Below are 27,971 nucleotides of genomic sequence, written 5' to 3' on the forward strand. Positions count from 1 at the left end.
ATTGTAAAGTGCTTTGGGTGCCTTGAAAAGCGCTATAATAAATCCAATTCATTATTATTATTATTATTCAAGGAAAGACTAAAATAAAGCTGTAGACTTCTTTTTTAAAAATCGTTTTCTCTCATTTTATTGGAGGCGGAAGGTAAGACACACATTTCACTTTTCTCACAAACCTGGCCACCCTTCAGTATCTACAAAGTACTTCCTGTTCCTTCTTGAAAAGCAAGAACTACATCCATTGTACATGTTAGAAACAGTTATTTAAAAAAAATAGAAATAAAAATGTACAACATACACTTGATATATATAATATAATTTTTTGCTCTTTTTTACAGAGGTAAAAATACTAAGCATAAAAAAATGGGTCTAATTCAATACAGGGAGTCGTTTCTTAAAATTTTTCAATTTAAATACACAAGGAGATAATGAGGATGCGTTCAGGCACTTGTAAATGGCTCTGCATGTGAGAACACCAAACAAGATGGAGGTAAAAGATGACATGCTGACACACGTACGCACACTCTTTCCAATCTGATTGGCCCCTGTCCCTGATCGATCATCAAAAGCATCTGAATCTACTCAGAAGGTGTCCATATGTCATAGCATATTCAGCTGATCCCAGTAGCTTTGGATCAAGGAGCAGAAAAGGATGAGCAGATCTGGAATATACGCCAACACACACACACACACAACATACAAACTGGTACACAGGACAGGATGTATGACAAAGATACCACTGGGGAAGGAAAAAGGACATCCTCAGGCATTCTGTAGTTCGACTACAGTAAGTGACATTTCCTTGGCAAAACAATCAGGGATGGATGTTTGTTTCCAGAATTTCACGTTTTTCAGACTCCTGATCTTTTCCGATGGGATCCTGCTGATGTCCTGCGTCTCTTTATTTTTAAAAATCTCATTGTGTTTGCGTTCTGATCCTCAATGCTGCCATCACCCAGGCTTAGATGAATCATCTAGCACCGGAGTGGTTGTACTTTTAGTGTTGCGCTCTTATTGTGAGGGCGTGATGGGCCAGCTGCAGCATCACAAACCACGACAACTGAACTGACTATAACGTTTTTTGTTCTTTTTGAAACGTAGTCATGCCATATTCAAGCATCTGACTTTACTCTCTTTGTGCTTAGGATGATACAACAGATCTGGGATTGAGGGGAACGAGTGCTGTAGGACTGAGAAGAACAGCACATACATGTGTCACATGTGGTTTCGGCAAGTTAATCTCTGGATTAAAACACCACATTCTGCGCTTAAGGGAATAGTTTGACATTTTGGAAACCAGTTGTAATTAAAGCACAACAGCTTAAATGTATGTTTTAGAACCATCAGAGCCTCCAAGAAAGAGTCTGACACACAACTATCTGTAAAACTTGCTGATTTTACATTCAAACTTCTTGTATGGATTCAACTTAGACCCTCTGATGGATGGTTTCTGGTGCCTTCTAAGACAGGCCATTTCTACTGCTTCCAGTGTTTACGCAAAGCTAAGCTAACCACATCCCGCATCTAGGTTACATTTTTATTTATCACACAGACATCGACGCTATTGCACGTCTTATCTGTGTGCGCTTCCTAAAATGTCAAACTTTTCTTTACAATTTTAGAAATCAGACTCGTCACATTGCTGAACTGACATACATAGTGGAAAAAACACAAACCCAAAAAACCCACAAGTCCCATGTTTTAAAAAGTCAGCATTAATGTTTTACCTTCATTCATTTTTTTGGGGGGAGTGATTTTGGATGTTTTCAATAGAGTTGTACGAGTTTTGGCCTTTGTTTTTGCACATAAATGACAGGCGGGGGAGAGGTGATTGTACTTCGCTGGCAAACTAAAATCCATAGTTTACATGCTCTTTTTTTTAAAAGAGTTTCTTTTTTTTTTTATTACAAAAATAGCTTAAATGGAGTTTCAAAGAGCACGTGGTGAGGCTTGATTGAGCCATAACCAAGCTCACACTTTTCGCTATAGCAGACATCTTAAAAGAGACGAGTGAGACTCCACATTTTAAGGCATATGGGCACCAATTTAAACGGTATCGGATTGATTTTTCAGTCCTTGATGTAACACGGACCGCTGGCTAAGGTTCTGCAAAGAACAAGACAAAAAAAAAAAAAAAAAAATCACACTACTCCAAGTGCACTGTAAGTAAAAATGAGCCAAAATCTGACTGGAATAAGACTCAGTGGGTTCCCGGTTCAGGCGATTTTAGGCACTGTTTGAAATAATGTTTGGAAGGAGCAGGGGGCGGATGCTAGCGTGACTCGAGGCACCGTCTCATTCAGTGAATGAATCATAGCCCAGCACCCTTTTGATGGTGGATCAATTTAAGAGAGAAAAATAAATAGGATGAAAGCTTGAATCTTTGGGATATTAGACGAAGATTAAGATGAGTACCACGTTTGCCTCGGTGAACAAAGAAGACGTTGATGGTGGAGAGCTATGTAGACTATATACACGAGCTTTACTATAAGCTGCAGTACAGACAACAAAAGGCCTAGGCGCACGAGCATGCACATATACCATCAACGCACACACACGCGCGCGCACACACTAACACACATGCGCAAAGAGATGTAGTGTTTGATGTCTCGTGTTGCTGGAGTTGAGCTGAGCGGGCCTGATATTGGAATAGAGTATAAACAAAATGGCCACGCGTACATCAAAGGAGAGAATGAAAAACAGGACAAAGAAACAATTCAAGTTCTTTGACGCCGAGTCAGTGTACAAATATAACAATATAAAGTACCTGCATATGTGATACATGACATATAGGTCAGCTATAAAAAAAAAAAAAAAAAAAAAGGCCCCCTGAAAAAGAGTGCTCTCTCACTAGAAACAGAGCGAATGGCCACGTGGAGAGCTGAGAGAACTGTCTGCCGTAAGGGGGAGCTTATCTTCCCAGGCCGTTCAGAAAATGCACCAGCAGTTTTTTTCTTTTTTGGCTTATTTCAGTGTCTGGAATTTGTAGAGAAACCCAGAGAAAACAAGGCAAGAGAGTAAGCAGCCATGACCACTTGTCCCTTCTGTTCGTTTCCCCATCCTTCCCTTTCCCTGTCCTTGCGTTGGGTTTAGGTTTGAGTCGTGTCCCTCTGAGGTTTCCAAGCACGGCCGCTCAGCTCAGGGCCTTGTGTCGACCTCCGCAGCAGCCGCATGCAAGCCCTACCCGGTGGCAAGCGTGGAGAGGTGGGTAGAGGCAGAGGCAGGGCGCCACCAAAGACAAACCGAACAGGGCTAACCAGCGCGTGCCCAGACAGCCTCCCCCGCCACCCTCGCCCCCGTCACAGGAGCAGGGGTCTGAGTAGTCCCCCTCTGGGTCAGACATGCAGTGGTAGAGCATGGTGTCTGCCAGCCACATGCAGCTGACCCGTCGGATGCACGTGCGCACCGGGTCTGGAGCATCCTGGCACCTACCTCTCCGGTTGCTGGAGAGGTAAAAGGCCTCACCGCAGTGCTCACACTGAGCACGCTCCATTCTGTCATCCTTCCGCCCCTTCCCACCATTGGTGGATGAAGAGGAGCTCGGGAGTAGGGAGCGAGGCTGACTGGACACCACAGACGGGAACTGCTGGCGATACGAGACGTTTTGGCCCTTGCTGTTTAAGGGTCCAAGGGAGGGATCGGAGTCTGAGGGCGACAGGGCCGGTGCCAGCGGGTACGTGTAGTCGTGCTTCTGCGCCTCTGTCTTGTCAAAGTGGACATTGGGCTCAGGGTCGTCCATGTTGATGAATTTGTCACGCACTGTTGTGTGGCGGTAGTCCTCGTAGCCGGTGAGCCAGGAGCGATCTGAGTGGCGTCCACGATGACGCTCGGCGGGCCGCTCCCAGCTGCGCTCCCGAGGGTTGATGCGGACGATTTCCTCGTCCTCGAAGGTGACATGGCGGGGAATCCGAGACAATGGCTAAACAACAGAGAGAGTATAACACATAAACAACGCTGGCAGTAATTCACTCATAAAATATATATGTATAAAATATGTATGGATACAGCTTAGCCGTGTTTGTCTCACCTGGTCCAAGTAGTAGTGGTCTGAGAGCCGATAGGGATCGTGGCGAAATCCCAGCGGGCACTTGTGTCTCTGGGGAAGGGGCGAGGACTCGAGCGGCTGCAGAGAGGTCTCCAGTTTCTGGGAGGAGTTGGATGAGCTGTCTGTGGTATTCTGAGGTGACAAACAAACACAGGATGCAGGCTGAAAAGCTGATTTCTGATTGCACACGTCAGACAAATAGCGAGAGAGGACACCCTGATTGGACAAACAAAAACAGGAAGCCTCCATGCAGCACTGATTGGAAAAACAGGAAGTGTGAGCTCTGTTTTCCAATCCACTTTTGGACTGCTACATGCGAGTTCAGCTTTTACTAACAACATCTGCCACAAAGAATCACTTATGAAAACACTGCAGTAACCATCACACCTAAAATCACAATTGAATTAACCACTTTGATTTTATTTATTTTTTTAACATATTTTCACAGCAAAAACTCTTATCTGACTCAGTATGAATATATTGTCTTGTATATTCATATGAACTGGGTATTTGACAATAAAAGTAAAAGTGAATCAGTTAAAATCAACATTTTTTTTAAATGGCTGAAAACAAGAAACCTAAGCATTCATGAAGTAAGATCAAGTGACTGATACAAAATATTCCTGAATCCAAAAAAGTGGAAACAGAAGCATCCTTTAAAATGTTTTTTAAAGTCTGCAGAAAAACTGTACACACACCATATCCACATGCTCACCTTTTACGCCTCTACACATCATCTCCTTCTCCCCAGTCAACCTGTCCTCCTTTCCTCAATCGCACTTTCTCCACATTCCACCTTTCCTTCTCCCTTTTCCACCTCTCCACGCGTGTGTGTGCACATGTGAACAGTATCCCGTCTCCTTTCCGCTAAAGTCTATCAGGGCTCCAGTCCAACTCAAACACTGGCCAGACACAAGACAGTCAGACCGCTGCCGATTTCAGACATGCACAATGGGGGTCAGCCTCTGTTAGCCACCAGCTGATAGGCAAGGACTCCTTTTGTCTAATCATATCAGCATTGTAATATGAGTGCATGTATTGTAGATGTGTTTAGCCGCGGGGCAAAGGGTGCAGGTGTTTCTGTTTGAGAAGTTGCGCTTGAAATGTATCCTCTGCATTTTGTCTTGCTTTGGGGAAGACTGGTCACAAGAAGTCAATGGCAAGAACGATTTTTGCATGTCTTACTTTTTCTTGACCATCTTCTCTTAGCTATCTGCAACAGCTGTGAGATTTCCAACATGTTTTCCCAGAAATGTTATTTCACAAATTAGATTCAATTATCAACTATCCAACTTCTCTTCAACTATTACTGGACAGATATACAAAAAGCTAGATCTGCCTTAGAGAGGGGTGGCTGTAGATGCAAGGAATGTTCTATTAATGGCAACTACTTTTGTCATTTTGAAGATATAATAAAGTGTCCTTGAGCAAAGCAATGAACCCAAAATTGCTACCGTTGGAGGCGACATTATGTGTATAGGCAATGGTCATGCCTTTGAGCTTACATGCTTACACTAACATGCTAATGATAATATTTCTAACATGTAAAACTCTATGCTTACCACTCCAGCTGTTAGCATGCTGTCCTTACATAATACAGCTAATTGTGCAATCCACTATATTAAAAATCTCTGAATTGCTTACAAACAAATCACAGAAAACAAACACAAAAAGAAACCACACGAACAAACGCCAATCAAGGCATGATTGGCGAATGAACTTCTAGAAGGCAAGATAAAGAGAAGTTCACATCTCACTCAATAACAGAAGTTATGCATTTCATCATCATTAACACCGAATATCAGAGAAATCTCTGAATGAAAGAAACAAGGTCAAGACCAAAAATAATCGGCTGTGATCTTTGGGTCTGAAGTGGAAATCACTTCACAGGCTCAGGAACACTTCAGGTAACATCAGGGAGGTGATTTAAAACAGTCCTGTGCAAAGACATTTTGCACATACTGGGATTTTGGAGCATGCAGAGTAGGACTAGCTCATTTGGACGCCATATCCTCCGGACTAAGAGGGGACAGCCTGATCAGCTTGTTATCAGATCTCAGGACCTGTGATGTTGTGACATTATAAAACTGAGCAGCTGAATGTGAAAACATTATGCTTTCACAACTACAGCAAGTAATCCAGGAAAGATGTCTCATCCTGTACTTTGGGAAATATGTTAATGGACTTCTGTACCAACACCTGATAGTTTGTTTTCAAATGAAATGTGAGATTTTAAGGATTTGCAAATTCCACTTTTATTTGGAAGCTACTGACATCATTTAGAATTTCTAAAACTATTCCTAAACTATTCTTCCCCCACCGCCACCACCAAAAAAAATAAATATTTGGCACTCCAATAAGCCTAAATCCAATGCCGCAAACTATTCTGCAGAACTATATGACCCAGATCTGATATTTGTGTGTGTGTGTCTGTCTTGCTGAAGCTATCCCCATTATATCCTACTCCCCACATGGATACTGCCATGCTGAGAATTTCCCCTTAGCTTTCTTACAAAGCCCTCAGAGCAGCCTGCCAAAAATAACATAACATGCTGCCTCAGCTTTGGGCTCCGCCCCCTGGCGAAGCCATTATTGGGGGAGGAGTTGATATGGTTGAAAACCAGTCTGACTCTGGCCTCCATGGCTGCATCTAATTCAAAACACAGACCAGACTTTCAGCTGCAAGCTCAGACTGCACAAGAGGACAGGGAGACAAAGGGAGGAGTTGAGGGGGAGAGTTTGTATTTCTGGACATCCTCTCTCTCTATATATTCTGGTCCAAGGCTGGACAGAGGGCATTTCAAGTTATTTTCTGACACAAAACATGCCCCGACTCAAAGCTCGGGAGGATTCATCCTTCAACGGGCCTGTCTCGCTCTCCTGGGATGAGCCCAGAATTGCTTCTATAGCTTTCACTCCCCCTGTTGTGAATGAGCCAAAATAGAGACAGAGAGGGGAGATGTGCTGAAGGGAGGGACAGAGGAAGGGTTAGGTTAAGTTTAGGTTTGGCGAACGAGGAATCATTTAGGGAAGTATGTCCATCCTATCCCCCAAGCCCATCCAACCATCCTCCCCCATCCCTCCAAAGGCTGTAAATTTGCTCCAGCATTTCCCTCTGTCTACGACCGCCTGCCTCACTAACTGCCACCGCCGCCGCTGCTAACTTTAGGAAAGGTCATTAGCACAGAAGAAGAACACAAGCAGCACTAAACCCCTCATGTTCCACCTGTGATTTTACAGTCATGACACTTTGCAACGTTTCATTAGAAGAGGAGCAACTTTTTAACTAACCCTAAACCCTAATAATGGGCAGGGAAGACACATATCGAGGCAGTAATTGTTTCCCCCTGGTTTCATTCATGAGTCCAGTTGGATCCTGACAACACTCGACTGACTTTCTGAATATCTGTGGGGAAATATTCCCCGTAACTTTTATTTTTTTAATATCTGGCACAAGCACAAGATTCAGAATCAGACCCGACACGTAGCCTATTTTTGTTTTTAATTCCACTACGTTTTTTAGATCACAAATACAGACAGTGTCCCAGTATTTCCTCTTATGCAGTCGCATGCTATGTGTTGGTCTGCTGGCTGTTTGCTGTAATCTTGTGGCATTTTTCAGCACAAGTTTTAAAAGCAGACATGAGGCAATGCATAATATTTCCTCAGGCAGGCTTTGTTGGTTGCTAGCACGACTCATGCACCAAACAGGGTGAGCCTTGTGCTAAAAAATAGTTTATATTAGGCCACAAGGGAAATGGAAAAATCGAGGCTATCACACTGTTTTGTTTTATAAGTCAGTGGGGATTTAACTGAAATGGATGTGGGCTTTCTGGGTCTTCATTTGTGGAGAAAAAAAAAGGTCAATTTTATGGAACAATACCCATGAATTGCCGTGGATTTGTTGCACTTTTAGCCTCTCTGTTAGCGAAAACCCGCTGCTCCATTTCAGGGGATTGCTCCGCCCTCCGACAGTGCTGTAGTCCCCCCCACTCCTCAAGTGTTTGTATGCATCTCTGTGGTGGCTGTGTGCTCCCAGCACAGCGCCTATTAGTCTTGGCCCGTACAGACAGCTCGAGTCAAAGATGAACCACGAGGCACTTCCTCTCGTAAATCACCGGCCCTGCGCTAAGCTGGGAAACAGCTGCTAACTGCTAGTTTGGTAGTGTTTCTCTGTTTCAAATGGGAGAGGGATGGCGCGGGTGGGGGAGGGGGGTGGGGTCACCAGGAGAGTGGGAGTTTTTGGGACACAGGAAGTGACCTTGTGACCCTGCCTGCTGGCCCTTGTGTCAGATTACAGGAGGGTGTGTGTGTATATGTGTGCATACATTTCCTGTACTGTGGCAGGTATAGATGACCCGCAGCAAATACTCTGTGAACTCCTGAGCAGACCTAATTTTTGAATGATGGATGAAATAAATTTGATCAGTGTGCGCTCCACACCAGATCCTAATTCTGCTGCCTCCTTCTCCAGTTATGAAGAGTGGAACTTCTAAGATAAGACTAGTGCAGTCAAGGTAACACACATGGAGGTCTACACCTAAAAAGCCATTCAGACTAACATCCGACCTGCATTAAAACAAGGCTTGTAGCTGTGCTGGAAAAGGCGTGTTGTTTAAAGTACTGGATAGACATGAAATGTGATCCAGGAAGTCCAGTTTCAGCGTTTTAACCCCTGATGAACGGCACAGCACTGTGCAACAGCTTATAATGTTCACAACAGCGTTTTATAACTCTAGAAAGTTATCACAGCAGCAATTATTTTCTGTTTTGTTGCACTGATAGTTAGGTAAACACAGTGTGTACAAAGTAATCCAGGAATGTGTTCCTTTCCAGATGACATTGTGAGAAATGATGCTGTGTTGACAAAAACCTGGCTTTTGCCTTTGAGTAATACCACACAGACCACTGAGGCACACTACTTCTGTTTACCTCATGATGGTAGTGAGAGATTAATTTTCAGAGCAGTGAAGTTCTCACACACAACATTAAAAAGGTTTCGCAGTGGTTTGATGTCTGAAAAGCTCCAACTCTGTCTAATCTGTAGTACAGAGCAGCTGGCTGAGTCTACGGCCAGTTGTTTTTATTTAGAGCCTTTTACTGCATGATTTTTATCACTGCCAGGGTGTCGGTTTAGTTTGTTTGTGTTAGCAGGATGACTCAAACGGATAAGAGATTTGCATGAACATTTTACCAGAGATCAGGCCTTAAGCATTTGATTTGGATCTTTCCATTCAGAGTTGATGTGTACTTTGCCAGCAGAGAGCCTACTGAGCACAATGCTCGACATGGATGACGCTGTGAACTGGGATGAATAATTTTGATGATCTTTTGGATCTAGCGGTTCAATTGTAGCGGTGACTAGAGCCACTAGGTGTTGGCGTCTTCTTTTCTGTGGTGGAGACTAAAGCTGAGAGTTGTATACAGACATCACAGAGACTTTTATTATGTATGACCAGCGATTATGGTGCTGTGAAGACCTGACATTGTGTAGATGATATTATCCGTGTGATCCTGAAGCCCATGTTAGGTAAGCTAGCCGCATTTTGTTGCAAAATCGCATACAACCACACATTCAATCCACTGTGTCCACAACAAACTGAAACTTAGTAATGCCGCCTGCTGTGAGTCAAACGTTGTGACCATCATAGTTATTAATGCAAAATAAAGTGCTTACAGTAAAGACGTCATCGTCACCCAGCTCCCCCTCGTTCTGGAGTGCCGTAGAGGAGGTCGTGGAGCCTACAGACAGGAGAAGGGAATAAACTTTATTTCAGGTTGTTTCATTTTTACATACAGCAAAGAATCTTTTGACGTCCTTTGATAACGTCATGGCAATCAAATAGCTCCTGACTTCCTCATCCTGTCCCTTACCAAAAATTTTTTAACTTGACAAAAAACAAACTTTACTTTCAGGTACACGTTCCTCCACATACTCAACCTTCATTCATGTCCTTGCCAAGACTAACTGGTTATACCGGTGGATTGTGTTATGCTTTAAAACTTCAAACCTTGAACCAGCTAGTGAGTGTCTTATTCATTAAGTAGTGTGGTTTCCTTTTCTTTATGTAGTCGGAAAGACGCAAACAATGGTTTAGTCATAACTAGAACGTGGAATTCCTGCAGAAATAGAAGCAAGCTGCTGCAGCTTTTAAAGTTCAGGAGGAGCCTGGGATTGAAACAAGAAGTCTGCCTTTAGTGGACTATGGTGGGCACACGTACAGCTGTGGTCAGAAGGTTACATACACCAATTATATACATGAATGTGACGGTAATTCTCGGCTTTGATGATTTCTTTGAACTGTCCTTTTTCCAATGATTAGCATACATACAGTATACATCTTTAATGACTTTAAAAGCAGACATGATAAGTGTATCTAAACGTCTGACCACAGCAGTAGACTGTATATAAAAGATGGACTTAGCCACCCATCACCTAGTAAGGTTTGTTGTAAAGACTTGAGACGAGCATTTGCTGTCTTGCGTTTCTGAAACCAGACCTCCAGAAAGCAGTGAAGTCTACAAAGACCGTATGCCCACTACGCATATCTTGCTTTATCTTTCCCAGATAGGTACCATCATCTATAAAACAAATGTCATGTTTTATACAGTAAGACTTGAAACTAGCAAATGAGCCCATTAACCCAACAGGAGACTGTTTACTGACGTCGATTTCCACATAGACTTCTATAAAACGGAAAGTTTTTTTTGCAACCCTGCTAGCCATTGAAAAGAAGGCACTTCAAAACTGGCTTCATTTTTCAGATCAACCATTACAGACTGCAGATAGGTTTAAAAAAATGTAAGGTTTTTGTCTTGACAATAAAGCTTTTCAGCTTCGGTTTGGGCGTGTTTAATTAGAGACTGAGCATATTTTAGCTCTGGAAGCTTTATAGGTGCTAGGACAGGTCTCTCTCTGTCTTGTCAAAACATTTGAATAGTTATCCTGCAGCACAGTTTACCTTCAGCCAGGTCATCAATTGCCTTTCGAACTCCCCTGTCGAAAGCTCTGGCATCAGCTGGACTCTGGAAGGATAGGCCGCACCTTCTGTCTTCCACCTTCCAATGGTGAAACGTGGGCGTCGCTATGGTGTACACTAGATCCTTCCTCAGCGGGCAGTCCAGGATCACCTGTTGATACGACACGCACCAACCATTTACAACATGGATCCATTTCTGATCTTTAACAGACACGTTGTTGCTCACATTCATGTATGTATGTGTGTGTGTATTTTACCTGTTTGTCCCGCATTCGTTCACCACGGATGAAGAACTGGGAGCTGGTGGAGCCCAACACGGGTGCCAACTCTGTCGGCAGCAGGCGGCACACTCCTACCCTGCTCAGAGCTCCCCCATCCTGATTCAGCCACCCACCGCTCGAGTCGTCCCGCGTCATCACCACCGCTTTTACACGTACGATGTAGCTGTCACTGCACAGAAAGGAAGAGAGAAGACATTAGCACAAAGATGACTGCAACGTAAATGTGTTTATATTAAACCAGACAGTAGAGTGATGATTCCAATAGATGATAAGCTCAGGATCTAATCATTTTTAATTATGCTCATTAAACTTAAAACATGCTTTAAAATAAAAGCACCATCCATTATGTGAGTAGTGTGATTTTGGAGAATTTTGAGGCAGAAAAAAAATTCTCCGCAGCTATAAAGTTACACAACTTAATGGTTTAGGTTACTGGGAAACCCCCTCAAAACCTTCACTGCTGTTTAAAGACTTTTTGTAGCTGCAGTCATAGAGGAACCTTAATCATATCAAAGCCGAAGCCAGCAAACTATTCTGTATTTAACAATACAAGCCTAAAATTAGTTTGTCCACAGTCAAACTGAGCTAAGCAAATTAGCGTGTACGCTAATATATTGTGAAGCGTAACTGTTTCTAAAATAGCATCAGTAAAATTTATAGGCGTTTTATGTCATTTCCATGCAGGTGGACAGCGCATACTGAAAGCAAAAAACCCGTTGGAAAGAAAATTCGCCCCTTCTGAAGGAGGCAGACTTTGCGAATAATCAGATAACTACACAAACGACTAAATTTAACACTGAAACATTTAAAACAAATCTATCTAATCTCTTCATCAGATTCTGGTTTTGCTGCAGTGCAGTCCGGTTTGCTTGAAATGTGGCAACATGTCGAATGACAACCATTTCCTTCCACAGGAAAACCAAAGAAATGTATGAATACGAGATAACGCAAGGTCAAAGCAAAATTCACATGATTGCAAACCGAAAAATAACAGTAATATTTTCCACGCGACACAATAACTCTTTGGATAAGAAAATAACATCTTATCCCATCTTGTGAAACTTAAGAAAAGCATTGTCAATTTTCACAATGTGCATTAAGAGTTTATTCTAGAGCAGGAATCACACCCTGGCAGACTGTTTGAGGGCGTTGCAAGTCACGACTTTGCCTGGTCCTCGCTGTGCTCGAGTAGGAGGTGTTGTACCAGGACAAGTCAGTTGAATGCACACACACAAACAACCCCAAAGTTTAATGTAAATTTAATATGGTGCTATGTTGTTTTAAAACTTGTTTAAAAGTTAAACTGCTGCCATTTTAACATAAAACAGTCCACGTATTTAATAAAATGCTGTTTCAGCCCATCATCTCCTCACTAACCTCATCATATAGCTCATCACTTCTGCTCCATATTTCCTGGAGTAACCCTGTGATTATTAGTGAAAACATCCCTTATCTTGTCGCTTTAGTGGTTGTAAACAATAAGAACTTCCCTATTTTCATATTACATGTCATATCACTTTATTTCTCGACCATCACTATAAATTAAAATAAAATTGCCTACAACAGTGGGGAGATTTGAGTGGATGTGAAGTTTTTGCAAGTCATCAAACAACAGAAAATTTAGGTTCATTATTTGATGTTCATTCACAAATTGCCTTTCCTCTTCCGTGAAGGTTAGATCCACTCATAAAATGTACATATTCCTCTTTTGTTTTTGAGAAATACTTCTGGACACGTGTGAATACTAAGAAAATGATGCCAAGTGCTGTGAAAAGCATGCTAAAGCAACAGGTGGTAATAGAACCCTAACCCTGTAGAAATGTTGTGTATTTAGAAGCCTACAAACAGTAATGCAGCCCACAGTCTGACCTGAAAAAAGGGAATGAACGTGCACATTTCTGACGTTGGAGACATCTGGAAAGTCTTAACTGTGGAAGGAATTTTTCAAACGTTCAGTTTTCAGTGACTTAAAATGCATAGAAGACTAAAATGCTTAGAAAAAAACTGCATGTTTTCTAAAATACCCATGTACATGTGGCAGGGCGTTAGTATGACTGTAAACTGAATTCCTTTTTTAACAAAGGGAAATTTTAGAAATAGTGTATACTGAAAAATTGCTCTCAACTGCCTGAGTGATAAATCCACTAGGCACATATATTGTGTGCTCACTTAAAATACAGGATTATTTTTTTATTGTACTGTTGGCGAGTTTTTGCAGACACGTCAGCATCTTGCATGCGAACTGCAGCAATTAGTGGTAATAAAATAAGTCTCGAAATCGCATTTTCTGCAATTTTTAAAAAAAATTCTTGTTAATAAAAGGGAATTAAAAAAAACAATTTACTAATTACTCGTACAAAATGGCTGCAGCCTAGTTAGAAGTCCCACGTTATCCATGTTCTGTCTTTTTTTGTGCCTAAATCGGAAATGGAGTCGTCTGCACCATTTAGATGAGACAACATTGGATTGGAGCCACAAGTTATACAAGCTGACAGATAATACAGTTTATTCTATAAGAAGTACAAAGCAGATGACAAAAACTGAAACCGGAGACAATACACCGGAGGCTGATAGTAAAATACACGGTATTCTTATGTGCATGACAGTCACCACCGTACGCGTACACAATGGACATGGTTGCAATCCACATGCATGTACCCATGTATGAACTATTGATGCTGTGCTGCGTGTGCGTACACGTGTGTTTGTGTACGCGTGTGGGGGAGAAGCATGAAGAGATAATGACAAACATAAAAAGAGAGTGATGAAGTGAGGGAGGGAGGATGAGTGGGAGTGAATGAGACAAGCGTTGTTATATAATTAGCTAACAGTACTAAGGACTCAATGCACACACACACACCTACACACACAGGTGGCAAAACTGGTTCACCAGCTCCCACCCACATTCATAAAATTGAGTGAATGACAGACTGACTGGGTGACAGCAGTCAAACTGCACAAACAGAAAAGCAACCAGAGATTCACCCACAACTCCTGAGCTTTTGTTTCCATTCAGAAATTTAAAGTTACTTGAATTAGAAACTCAAAGACACTACCCAAAATCTACTTAGCAAGAAATATTACTCAGTGTGAAGCATTAAAGATTTAGTGTTGTTATTGGCCCTGTGATGGACTGGCGATCTGTCCAGTATGTATGGCCTCTTTCTGTCAGCTGGGATATGATCCAGCCCCGCTGCACTACTAATTAGGTATGTGGTTAGAAAGTAGACAGATGCACATGTGTTGTTTCTGGCTATAGCAATAGCCAGCTATAGCACTCTGTAGGCAGATATTATTCCATCTGCTATGTCGAGCCACAACAGGCGTAGGTAAAAATTATTATATGAGCTCTACTTTACCGTGTGGAAAAATTAAGTAGCAACAAAGGAAATAAAAATGAAATCTAAAAATAGAAATGGTGGTGTACTAATTTAAGAAAAGAAGCTTACTATTAATCATGGATAAAAAACAAGACAAGATTAATTTCAAAGGTCAGACAGGTGGTAATATAGTTTTACATCTATATGGTTGACGATACAATACAGTTAACAAGCAGATTATGGTATGTTTGTAGTGTCAAATGTGTCTGCAAAAGGGAAACAACTAAGGATGCAGAGCAGAACCACCTGACAACCACTGCTCATGAAACAAAAATATATATATGTATGTATTTTTTTCCAATTAAATTGCTTTTCAGTTGCTTATATGTTTTAAACATTTATCTATAATTATCTGAGTACAAGGTATCTACTGCTTACCCATTATTTTTAGTTAATATTTCTAACCTATTCAGGTGCACTTAATTTTATAATTACATCATAATATCTGGTTTTTTCACCACCGGTACTTGAGGTCATTTTTACCCATTTAACCACTGGCTACTACAGAAGTAACCCTGGAGCATTTGCACCCCTGTTTAGGAACGACTAAGCTATTTTGGTTCATTGACATAATTTCTGCTCTTAAACTGAAAAATGTTTAAAAAAAATCCCCGCTCTGCTTTTATATGAAAGTACCACAGTGGTTCAACATGACTCAAACACATGTATGACATATTTCCATACAGAACCACACATCCAGGCCACCCACATACAGAAATAACACTAAATTCTGTGCTATATAAGCACATGTGCTTTAAGACACACGATACCAGCTATCAGCTCTCTGAGATGAACTTGTCACATTTTGGGCTGTCTTGTGACCCATGTTTAGAGCCCCGTCTGCCGACAGGCCCTATAATCTGTGGCGGGGACACACAGACAACCACAACCGGCAGCTACACACTAATTTAATACACTCGGAATGGTCACACATTCTTACGCACACATACATTTGGGAACTGTGAATCTAATTCTGTCCACACGAATGTTGCAAAAGGTACTGATGCTGAAAAAGGATTGCAACACCCATTTTGAGAAAAGGTACAGTACCGTGCACAAGTCTCGTGCCATCCTTCATTTCTTTAGGAGCCTGAGTTCCATGTAATTTTTTAAAGTGGTCTTAAGCAGTAGTTCCCCAGGCTTCCTGAAAGTCAAAGGCTTTCTTTGGACATTCACTCATACCTGACCATTTTCAAAGGAATATTCTTTTGTTAATCATTCAAGCACCTAACTCTAGGAATGAATGTTGAATAATTTAGTTTCTACACATATAGAAAGCTTAGCAAGGCACCAAGTTTTAAAATGTACATTTAAGCTTTTTGTTACTAGCAGCCTGCACAAAAATACATTATTTGCTCCTGTTTTTTGTTTTTTTTAGCTGAATCTATGAAAATTGCCCAATATAACACAGGCATAAAGTTACTTTTGCACCAACAATGTGGTGCAGAAAAACCTTTTGGATGACATATCTGGACATGGTGCGTCGTGTGTCCTTAAAAAACAAATGTGAACTTTTTTTGTTCAAATTACCAGGAGAGCGGAATAACAGCGAGTGTCTACAGACATCTGTAAAATACGGCTGAGGCTGTGACTCTTGAGAACTTTGTACAGTATTATAGTTTGTAGACTATTTACAATCACCAATTAAAGAGGAATTCACATACGGTACACAGCATCTCTAACTGTACATGGACCATTCTAACATATGATTGTCTAATATTTGGTGGGTTTGTGATCTCAAGCTTTAAGTTGAGACTGCAAACACTTTTCAAAGTCTCTTTGGGCGGGATAAGGGTACAGTTTGTTGCATCAGAAAATGACTTGGTTTAGAAGAAAGACTTGGTGAGCTTACCTACCTGCTGATAAGGAAATCATGCATCACATCCATTTCTAATTTAATATGAGACTTCAGGTCAAAGGTTCAAGGTGTGTCTGGCTTCCATTTCTTAAGAAAAACAGCACTGCAGTTGCCAGCCAATTGCTTTTGTTTGCTTTGCAGTACAGCCTGACAATACGTCACAGCGCCAGATTCAGCAGCTTGGCATGCAATCATACCAACAAGTTCATTGAGCTCATGGTAGCCATTATCCTTAATAGAAATAAAGAATCCAGGCTGGAGCACAGTTCTGTTTCAAAAAAGCTGGGATGTTGTGTAAAATAGAAATAAAACATTTAATGTAATATAATCAAATTGTTAAAAGTGAAGATTTTTAGATCGTTTTTAGTAAAATGTTAGAGATTTATATAATCTGAAGAGAAACAAGATTGTGTTTCCCAATTCTTTACCAAAATGTTACATCACCTCTTCATTTACGACATAGGTGTCAAACTCTGGCCCGCGGGCCAAATTTGGCCCGCAGCCTAATTACATTTGGCCCGCGAAGCCATACCAAATTACTATTAGAGCTGGCCTACTGGTATTATACAGCTAATATATATATTGTTTAGTATTAAGCTTTGCTTGTTCCATATTCAGTTTTCCAGCAAAACTTGTTTGAGTCCATAAGAAAAGATTCATTCTTATATCTGGAGGAAGATTTTTTTTTTCCAATAAATATTAATGTTAGCCCACGACTTTGTTCCAGTTTTGAATTTTGGCCCACTGTGTATTTGAGTTTGACAACCCTGATTTACGAACACTTAACTAACATTCTCGCCTGTTAAAAGCTCAGGAGTTTTGGGTCTTTGTCATTTTTAAGTGTATAATAAAATCCACTAAATGTTTTGAATGGCTTATAAATTTGGAGTCCAGACAGGCCAGTACTTTGCACTCTAACTATGGAGCCATGCTGTTGTTAGATGTGCAGAATGTAGTTTGGCATTAATGGACTTCCTGGGCAAAGTCGACTTTCAGCATGAATGGTGCTCTCACAGATGTGCTCATTACCAACACACTGCACCCTAATGCAAGCTCCACACCAATATCTTGGAATTTGTAATCTGTGCTGATAACATGCAGCATGGTCTCTCATCTCTTTACCGTGGAGGTAAAGATTTTACGCCTAATATTTTCATAAAGAAATTAACACTTAACATTTTGACTGTACTAGACCACAGGACAGTTTTGGCCTCACCCAAGCTGCTATCAGAAGGCACAACTACTTGCATATTTTTCTGCTTCAAAAGGGACTTCCTACTGGTGTATTGTACATTATTAACTGTAAATTCTGTACTTGTTAAATTTACATCAGCTCATCTTTTTCCACTTGAAGGCAAGTGAAGCAAGCTGTAAACACAAAACTGACTCGTTCAGATTCACTTTCAGTTTAGCTACGTTTTTGGTCTCCTCTTTTTGTGATGACAACTAAAACAGGTGTCAAGTTGCTACTGGAAACCAAAGCAATCAGCTGGCATAAAGCTCCGTAACAGTTAGTAGTGTAGATATAAAGATATTAAAATGCAAATGTCTCCCTATCCACACTGTGTACACGTGGTTCAGATATTACTGCCAAATCTTTAGAAACGATGTAAACACACAAACAGAAAACCAGAATCCTTACAGAAACATCTTCTTTTCATTTAAATTAACACGCATTTGTTGCATTAGCCAGAACTCCATGTCCACTCTAAAGGTCTAAACAATTCAGTGTAACATGAACTTATAAGAACAGTCTCTCCGGTTCAAGTGGTTCATTGCAGTAATCATTCTGTTCTTTTTATTTTTATGTCTGCTCCACACCTTATAAGCGAGTCATCATAATAAGGAAATGTGATGTGGGTGGAGTACACACCTGTTGAGTGAAAACTATTTATTGCACTGTCATTGTTATTTGCCTTTATGTCTCAACTGCTTTTAATTCCCCATTTTGCTTACACTTGCTGTTGAACCACAAAAACACTGAATACACTCGTTTAGATTATACACTGTTAAAGCTCCACAGATAGCCACACCCCGACAATACTTGACGTCGTCTGTGTGTAACAATATTGCAATAAAACAGTGAAAGGGGGTCGGAAGTGCACTGGTTATCAGGCCTGGAATCCAACTCATCTTTGACAGATAAAAAAGGCCAGTGAGGGCAGCCCAACCATGTGTGATAACAGTGGCTATACTTCCTCTGATAAGGAATAGCCGGCCGCGCCTCTGCCTGATCAACAGAACACATACACGCACTCACGTCTCTATGTACATCTGAACACAACACACATGCTCCCTGTGTCAGGAAGTGACAAAAAGGTCTGTCAGAATAAGGGTTGCTTTATTGTACTGAATGCTTGCAGTGTTTCACACTTCCGCCTCAGTAACTGCTGTGAGTAAGGCCACATGTAGAGCAGAGCTGATTAAATATTTCTTAAATGTTTGGACTTTTGTTTCACATCACTGTAACTTTGAAACTTGTGAGTTCCTTCACTCATGTTCAGACCAAACATGTGCGAATATGTGTTAGTTTACTTCAGAGTGACCAGAAATGAAGTTGCAAGAGTGGTTAGAGATCAGCTTTAGAGATCAGTAAAATGTTATTAAGTCATAACATATGCACTGCATATGAGTTCTTCCTATATGTGCAAAAATGACTGAACTGAACAAAGGTGAACATTGTGTCATTTAGATGCATTATTTAAGCTAACCGTTCTGGTTCACAAGAACGTAGAGCTTAGGGCACAAGGGTTGTGGTGGCAACCCTGAACTCCCCTATCTTCAACTCACAAGCCTCACTTCCACTGTGCACTCTTTCACCAACAAAAATTCACACAATGAAACAAAAAGACAAAAGTAGACTCTCTAAGTTCTAAGCAGAAAAAAATCTAACCAGAAAACATCAATGCCCCTCTGTCTGCTTTCTCTCATTTTGTGATAAGGTTGCAGGCTATCAGTGTAGCTAGTCTTCATATGCATGATAATTTCTGTGCAAAGGTGCAAGCATGGACGTCATGTGTGTGGCAGTTAGACCTGGAAATGCTGACATGAAGCTATAGCAAAAAAAAAAAGTAATATGTGGAGCATGAGGTGGACTGTTAGATTGGCAGGGCGTCAGCGGTAATGTGAGCTTTGTACCAGACTGTTGTAGTGAGGACAGAACACACCCACAGTCTTGAGATTTGAGTAATGACTGAAAGAGAAGGTTGGAAATACAAGTAGTCAACATGCTGGGCCTTACAGACGGGGTAAGGAGCTCAGAGCTTATGCTTACTGGACCTACCCACCTGGGAGCAGACTCGAACTACAAGCAGATCTCAAGATCTCAAGATCCTCCAGGAGGAACTAAACAATGTTTTTGGGCAGGGGGACATCTAGAAAATCCTGCTTGACCTGCTGCTGATGCAACCTGGTTTTAGATAAGCACAACATAACAGCTGGATGAACTCATTACCGCAAAAATTGCTAAAGATGACACAATATTAATTGAATGGAATAACTGGAGGAAAATAAATGTGAATATCCCCTTCATCGTACAACTAGTAAGTTCATTGCTTATCGGCTATATGCTAGGTTGAGCATATAGAGCCTCGTTATGTTTAACATATTAATTATTTCATGTTTTAATAATCTAACCAGGATGTGTGACAAACAGCTTCTGTGGAGTGGTGTGTATTTTGATAGAGAGAAGAAACTGATCAAATGTGTGGGCAAAAATGTGTGCTGCTATCAAAATCATTGGTAAGACAACTCCTCGTGTCTTACAAGGCAGCTCGCTACAATTGGCGAGTAGCGTGTACATTAATTAGAGGCACGCTATAAAGCACACTGCGTAAAAACAATATGAAAATAGATTTATGAAGCTCAACAGTATGGAGAATTATCTTACAATGTTGTTCTTTCCTGTTCTGGCTTTCATTCAGAGGGCAATAGAGTGGGGGGTTGGGGGCTTGGGTGAAGAGAGTTCATTCACAATTATTGACACCGGAGGCTCCTCGGGGGAAGTTTGATCAGCTTTCTGTCAATCAGCTGTTGTTATATGGAACGGTCACATGTTTGGGCAGCACAAGACTTGAGCTGCCAGTGTGAATGAGTGCGAAGGGGTCAACTGACATCAGAGAGGTCAACAATATTCAGAGAAGTGTTAAAGGAAAACATCCCATTTCCAAATGACCAGTTAGAACATGAGCGCTGAGCTATTCAGTGTTTCCAGCATTGTGTTTGGACACCAAGAGAGAGCCATCGGTGCGACTCTGCAGCAGCACCTCCATCTAAACATGAACTTTACTGAAATAAAGCTGATTCTAAACCTCTAAACCTCTTAAAGGCGACTAAACCAACTTAAGACTCTTTACCAGATATCCGCTTAGGTTCTGTTAAAACCTGACAACTTTGGCCACCCGTTAAGTGATCGGTGAAAGGAGGGGGAAATTTTAATCGTCTTTACATCTGTAATCTACATCTGTGCCAACCTTGGTCTTTTAATCAGGTAGATGCTCACATCTAAACTGTCAGATGTCAATGGTTTATCTTGTGATTGGTCTCCCCGTGTTGCTACTCCAGGGCATTAAAGAAAGGGAAAGTTATTTGCATAATAAACAGCAGGACATCTGTTCTCTTTAGGCTTTGTTTAAATATACTTATTTTTACCGCTACACATGAGCGACTGAAATCTTTCAAGATGCTGTTTGGGATTAACCAACCTTAGCATTTCTCTTTTTCATGGGTGTAGGAATACTTTTCATTTTATCCTGAAACATCTGGTTTGAAACTATGTGAAATATCTCACAAAGTGTGGTGGAACTTATTTCACAATTAAAAACCAGTTTGCTCAGCTAAGGTCAGCAAAGGTGAATAAACAAGAGATTGTTTTGTACATGACGTGAATAATAGGATCTATTGTTCGGATTTTGAATTAAATCTTTTTATTTGATTGTAACTCTACTACTAGAGTAACACTTCAATACAATCCTTAATCAGTCAGAAAACTCATGTTTGAAATGGTTTAATGCAGCAGAATAACAAAGTCTGAACTTGGGCTCCAGGCTTCTCATTCCCTGCAGATATGACACACACGGAAATTAGTGAGCGATGAGTAAACATCCCCCTGGATCCCACAGGTGGATGCTGGGGTGGTGGAGGGGTTGAAAAAGCAGGCAGAAATGCACCGACATGTCTGCAGGAGAAGTGGGAAATACTTCAACTCAAATAGACCACCACATTGGGGTAGTTGTGTTTGGTGCATGATGTAAGGAGAGAGAGGTGGGTTGCACTGCCTCATGCACACTCGAGCTGCGTGCATGAGGCAGTACAGCTCAAGTTTCCTGTCTGAACTAGCTCCCAGGCTTCGCTTCATTTATCGTATACCGGGCTTTGGCACAGCCCCTCAGTCCATCTATTGAAACTACCTGTTTTAGCCAACTTGATTTTAACTGGGTGCTGCTCGCAAACAAAAGATTTCAAGAGTGAGTGGGTGGCGCTCTTGTGCTCACAGCCTCATATGACTAACTTGACATAATACGTAGCCAAGGGCAGAAAAAACTGCCTGAAACCTAGAGTTTCACAATTGCTTGCACATACGATGATCTCATTGTTTGAAAAACTGAGTATGATTAATTTGCATGGGCAACATTAAGGAAAAGTAGAGTAGGTTCCCTTTAAACTTGCAAAATAAAGTCTTAGGTCGTGTTATCAGTAAGTGTAAAAAAGTATTTAAAGTACACTCTCATTTTATCTAACACACTTGTATTATTTTAGCCATCACACAAGAAGAAAATATGGCACTGGTAGATGAAAAGCTAAATTATAAATGCCAACAGGTTTGAGATTAATAATCAGCCAGGATATCAGAAAACCCACAGTACAGTTTTATTTATCTACAAAATAACAGACTGCATGCATGCAAACTGCACTGTTTGTGTTGATTTAAGTAAATTATTAGGGTAATGAAATAGCAAACCAAACTAAGCACGAACGTAAAGTGGTTATTGACGAAATGGAAGTTCACAGGGTTCACACACTGAGAAGAAGTGTTATCAGTAACCAGCCCAATGGATTGTTCTACATGTGGTGTGACAAGCGAAAAACACAGAGTGGAGTGAATGAAAACTTGAGCTATTATAATCTTGGTCATCTAGTCAGCTGATGAGCAGAGATTAGTAAAAAAAACAGACAAACAATCCGGCTCCATTGTTTAGTCTCTCGATATAAACAGCTCGGGCCATTATATAAAGGCTCCGGATAGCAACCAGTGATGAGCTGCTCTGTAAAACACAGGAAACACTGTGAAAAGGGATCTGTTCCACATGATGTGTGCATATGTGTGTGCGTGCAGAGGGAGTACAGACTGAAAGAAGAAATGCAAAAGGTCTGTAAAGGAAGTTATTATGTTAATTATGTGTATCCACATATGTGGACTTGATATTTACCCAGATATGAACCTAAATAAACTGCCGCTGTACTAGCAATGATACTCAAAGTACTGCATCTGTCTTGCAGGTTGGTTAATACAAAGAGTATTTCTTATTTCAGGATATTATCGTGTTTCTGCTGTTCTAACATAGCATAAAAGAGAAGCTGCTAATCAAGCCCATCTGAGTTTCTTTCCCACCACTGAGTTGATCGGTCTTTACATGCTTCCCAGACTGTTTTGTTATATTTATGTACTCTTGTTACAGTATATGAAAACACTGTATACATGAAAGACCAGTTAGCCATCTACAATGCAAGTTTGACAGTAGAATGCGTCCAAGCATGCTAAAATACCAACAGAAAAATTTCCAAATGAAAGAAACAAACAAACAGAGCCTTGCAAGGCAATGCAAAGTGATTCCCAACACATGGAGGCAAAGTCTCCTGTTTGAGTTTTGTCCTCGCTGCAATAAATCCTGCAACACATTCGGAGAACTTTTTGATGTTTTGTGATCTTACTGGTAAATGACGGATACAGTGTGAAACAACCCTTGCAAACATTCCTGAAGCGCCATACAGGAGCTTTTCCACTTAAAAGAGCAGAAAAAGTTCATAATAGGTGGCAGGTAGGGTGAATGGCACAAACACATTATAGTTAAGTCTGAACTAGGAGCATTTTATGGTTGAAGTTACAAAAAGATCCTAATTTGTGTAAAATATACCCTTTCACTATGTTCGCCATGTTAGAATTCATTGGCAACCTCTGAGGGTAAAAATATGAAAGTCTGTTTCCAACACTAAAAAAAAGAAATAAAAAGTCAAAATTTTCAGTTATGTGTCTCAAAATGTCAACTTACAGCAGAAATCACTTGAAATTTGGAAAATACTCAACTCAAAATTTCAACTTATTTTTTTTTAACTTTTTTTTTAGTGGCAGAAACAACTTTCCATGAATAATAACAATCATATAGCATCTTTAGAGAAACCCATAGTCAATTTACACACAAAAGACAAAGGCCTCAATAAATACATTACATTTCAACTTCCATAAAAAAACAAACAAACAGCCCAAATAAACATGCCAAAACAGCCCTGTAGTTCCCTGAAAGGCCACGGGGCAAACTAACTAGAAATGCGAGTCAATCGAGGTGTTAAAATGTTGAACTTTACAGCAAGACTTTAAAGCTAGAGCTTTCTTAAAAAGCTTGCACTAACTAGCTGAGTGTTCTCGTTTATTGACTTACAAAACAAGAGACAAGGCCAGCTGAGGTAACATGTACAGCCAACAAAATAGGTTTCGTAACAGTGTAAGCAGTATTTCTTTAACATAACGTGCACTTGTTACAAAAGCGCAGCTCCAACATGACTAATTACGGTTCATGCACTAATGAAACGTGCTAGTGGGGACACCTCTTATGGTTTATCTTAACCTTAGCTCTACTCTGTTTTTGGCGATGAGCTTTGCCCTAAAACTCCTGTCAGGTTAATTATACTCTGTTATGTCGAATGCTGCTAATGGAGAAAAGCATTATGTGCGAGGAACAGAACAATCCTGCTGGGGGAACGTGCAGGCCTGCTAACGCCTGGGTTGGTCAATTGATGAGTGCTTTTATTCAGGGATTATATTTCGATGCTACGTTGACCTTCTCTGAATGTCACTGGACATCTCCTGTCTAATACTGACTGTGCACATGCTGACCCTGCAGCAGCTCACATTAGATCAATACGTCCTCGGCTCGTGTTGTGACTCTCGGTGCACGGGAGAGCTTCTACTTCTATAAAAGGTAATAAATGTCCCCAGAAGGACGGTGCAAAAGAGGGACATCCTCCAAAGAGGATAGTGGCATTATAGTTTAAGGTATGCAGTCAACAAAAGATCCTCTCAAAAACTATGTGTGTGCGCTACTAAACACAATGCCTGCTGATAGTAGGCTGACACATGGGCATGTGACCATGTCCATAGCATGGATCAACAAAGACAAGCTAAAGACGCACAATAAAACTGAAGCTGTAAAAGCAGCAGTGACACTGCTGCACAACATGACATAAAAAGGTGTGTCTTACTTCCTGACACACCTGTAATCCCACAAAAGGTGTAATTTCTGATAAGAAAGCCACAACACGCAAAGTTGCAGATAACAACAGCCGATCACTTCCTTCCAGTAACTGGACAATAAAAACCTTTATGAGGCCACATAGCCGAGTGGTTCACATTAACAAACAATACAAAAAAGGAGATTTTGTACCATGCAGAATAAAGTTATTACTGCAACAAAAAAACCAATTAGAGAAAGATGTGGATTAAAAAAAACTTGGCCTGTTACTGGTGATTTTATTTGACTATATTCCTTTTTAGATACAAACATATGGACTGCCATGGCAAATCTGCAGCTGTCAGACATTTCCAGACAGTCTAATTCAGTCCAAAAGAAAAAATAAAATAAAACCAAAAGTTAAATTAAAATCTGGCAGCCAAAGGTTTATACATTAAAACCACCTGATGTTTATTGTGCAATACTGTGGCTTTTTGATTGTTCCCCTAACCGATCCTGAGTAGTTTTTTTGCCATGTGGTGGCATCTATTTTCACTTTTGTAAAGTCTTTGCCACTAAAAAAATGTACTGTTATTGCATTTAGAAGACTTATATAGGCCGGTTTTAATGGCTGCAAGAACTTTAACTGATCTTTTTGCCCGTTTTAGTGTAAAATAATGAATCATAAAAACATAAAAAGGCCTCTTTTGCCAATTGATAGTCAATCAGCCACGGTTCTTTTGAGTGCTTTTTCCCATCACACCATGAGAACGCTGTTTATCAGAAACACATGACTCAGAACAAGGCCATAAAGATACAGTTAGCAGAGATGTTAATACAGGAAATGCAGAGTTTCAGAAGACAGGCAAGACAGCAAAGCGTGGTTTGATTTCTTGGTTGCATCTAACACCCCACCACCACCCCAAATGTATGTCTGGCAACATATGACAAGCAGAGACAAAGGCTTGGTCGCAGTCCCTGCTTCTTTCAAACCCTGGGACCGGGAACAGACACACAGACGCTGGCTTCGTAGAGCAGAGTACGGCCGGCAGGCATGAATGGGGACGCGCTGAAGGTTAGAAGGCTTTTATGAATGAGCCGGCGTCACGCCACCGCAGCGCAAACATCCCCTCCGGTGCCCTTCGCCCTTCCACCCCCCTCAACAGATTTGCAAGGCAGGCATTCCCATCGAGCACAGCCCCGTGTAGACTGACAGAGACAGACGCTGACGATACTGCTAGGCTAACAGAGCTGTAAAAATGCAAACAGGAGCCAGTAAATTAAATGGTTTGGCAGGCCTGCTCGTATGTCTGTACATATGTTTTTTTTCCTGACAAGGCTGCAGGATTGAAAAAAAGGAACAGGCTATATAATCTATATTTGTTTTGGCGCTCTGCAGCCTACACAGTGTAAAGGTAGTACAATGCATATTAATCTGCTGTTAAGCAAATTCTAAGCGTTAACCGCTTGAGTACAGGCCCATCGGTTCGCACACGAACGTATCTGTGGGCCTAGGCAGTGAACAGCTTTGTAGAAGCTATAGTTCGCAGAAGAAAAAGCACGATCCTAGCGTGTGCACGTCAAACACAACTTCGCCAGTTTTCAGTTTAGGAAAAACGGACCAGTCTCTCTTCTTTCTTTTTCTTTTTTTAAGGCTGAGTCGACGTTTACGATCGCTATTTTTTATGAATGGAGCGTGGTAGGCTATGCAAATGAGGGCGATTGAGAAAGAGATGGCGGATGAGGCATATCGGATATCTCACATCCTGTGAGACTTCCCCTTCGGTTAGAGACAAACACACAGATGGGACTAAAAACAAAGCGAAAATGCCCCTGCAATCGCCGCTCAGTTGGTTTTTTTTTTGCTTGTTTGTTTCTTCCGAGCTACGCACAAACAAAAGATTCGCGAGCTCGTCGCCGCGCGTGTATTTATAAAAGGTGTAACTTCTGGGCGTGCTGGAGTTTCTAAGTTACGCTGCAACAGGGGCCTGCTCTCTCGCTTCAGATCCTTTCAGAAAATGTTTCCGACCCACCCACGCTTATTCCCCTCCTCCTCCTCCCACTCCCCTCTCCTTTCTCTCTTGCCTTCCCAAGCCTGGAGTCTACACCGAGGTGGGGGCCCTAAAAACCCTCTTCGACAGCACTGTCAATGCATTACTTCACAGCAGCATCAAACAGCAAATCCAACCAATTGAGCGTAATAATAACAATAATAATAAAAAGAATAATATTAATAAAAAGCATACACCATGAACTGATCTGCACAGAATGCACATTCCATCAAGTTGCTCCAATCACCTCTAACTTGTAGTCACGGAGGGAAGCAAGGGGGAAAAGACAGAAAAGAGAGAGCGGTAAACATATAGAGAAATCTTTTGAGTCCCAGTACTTACTCGTTTGGATGTGTTTCTTCTATCATTTTCTCGTTTCACCTCAGGTAATGTACCACGGCGGTTGCATACTTTTCGCTTGTCATTCTTTCACCGTGGCTCCTCCGATTCTGTCTCCAATTCCGCATAAATCCCCCCTGCGCCTTTGTGCGAGTGTCGGCTCTTTGCTTGCCTTCGACTGGCTGCGCCTCCGTCTTCTTTACCCCTAAGATTTTCCTCTTTTACCCCCGGAGCCACCCTCTTTCTTCTGGATCGCGAATGCCCGCTTTACTATAACTTTAACACACCATCACCTAGCATGAACGGACAATTTTGTAGCTTAATCCAGCTCCGGTCTTCTATTACACCCCCCTCCCTGCCCAAACACACACACTCACTCACTCACACTCGCACGCACTCTCTCTCTCACACACACACGGGCGCACAGGGCACACACTCCGTTTTTAAGTCCTAAGGCGCATGTTTTCACCGACGACTCCGGTTCCAGTTGTGCGTAAAAAGCGCGTCGTCGCTGCTGTTACCGAGGGGTGGCCCCGCTAGAGCCCCATCTCTCTCTACTCCATGTTGGATTGCAGGCGGCCGAGAAGCTCCAACGA

The 27,971-nt window shown here is 41.4% G+C and overlaps 1 protein-coding gene across 1 annotated transcript; it reads right to left on the reverse strand.

Annotated features, from left to right (window-relative positions):
- Positions 1–117: 117 nt before the first annotated feature.
- LOC102799757 (sprouty-related, EVH1 domain-containing protein 2-like) lies at positions 118–27,971 on the reverse strand. Its single transcript, XM_087850053.1, has 6 exons — positions 27,379–27,971; positions 11,280–11,472; positions 11,005–11,173; positions 9,720–9,784; positions 4,025–4,174; positions 118–3,916 (listed from the first exon to the last, which is right to left on the reverse strand). The coding sequence occupies exons 1-6, from the start codon at positions 27,402–27,404 to the stop codon at positions 3,131–3,133; spliced, it is 1,389 nt and encodes a 462-aa protein (XP_087706179.1). The 5' UTR covers positions 27,405–27,971; the 3' UTR covers positions 118–3,130.

This window comes from Neolamprologus brichardi, chromosome 13, assembly GCF_056152115.1.
Source record: "Neolamprologus brichardi isolate AB-2024 chromosome 13, ASM5615211v1, whole genome shotgun sequence".
In the NCBI taxonomy this organism is placed as follows: domain Eukaryota; kingdom Metazoa; phylum Chordata; class Actinopteri; order Cichliformes; family Cichlidae; genus Neolamprologus; species Neolamprologus brichardi.

What these genes read in the sequence shown, in the direction of transcription:
- LOC102799757 (XM_087850053.1), bottom strand. Translation starts at nt 27,404, where the DNA reads ATGATAGAAGAAACACATCCAAACGA. An exon ending in GAAGAAACACATCCAAACGA is followed by an intron (nt 11,473 to 27,378) that starts GTAAGTACTGGG and finishes CTTTCTGTGCAG; the next exon opens with TGACAGCTACATCGTACGTG. An exon ending in ACCACTACTACTTGGACCAG is followed by an intron (nt 3,917 to 4,024) that starts GTGAGACAAACA and finishes TCTGTTGTTTAG; the next exon opens with CCATTGTCTCGGATTCCCCG.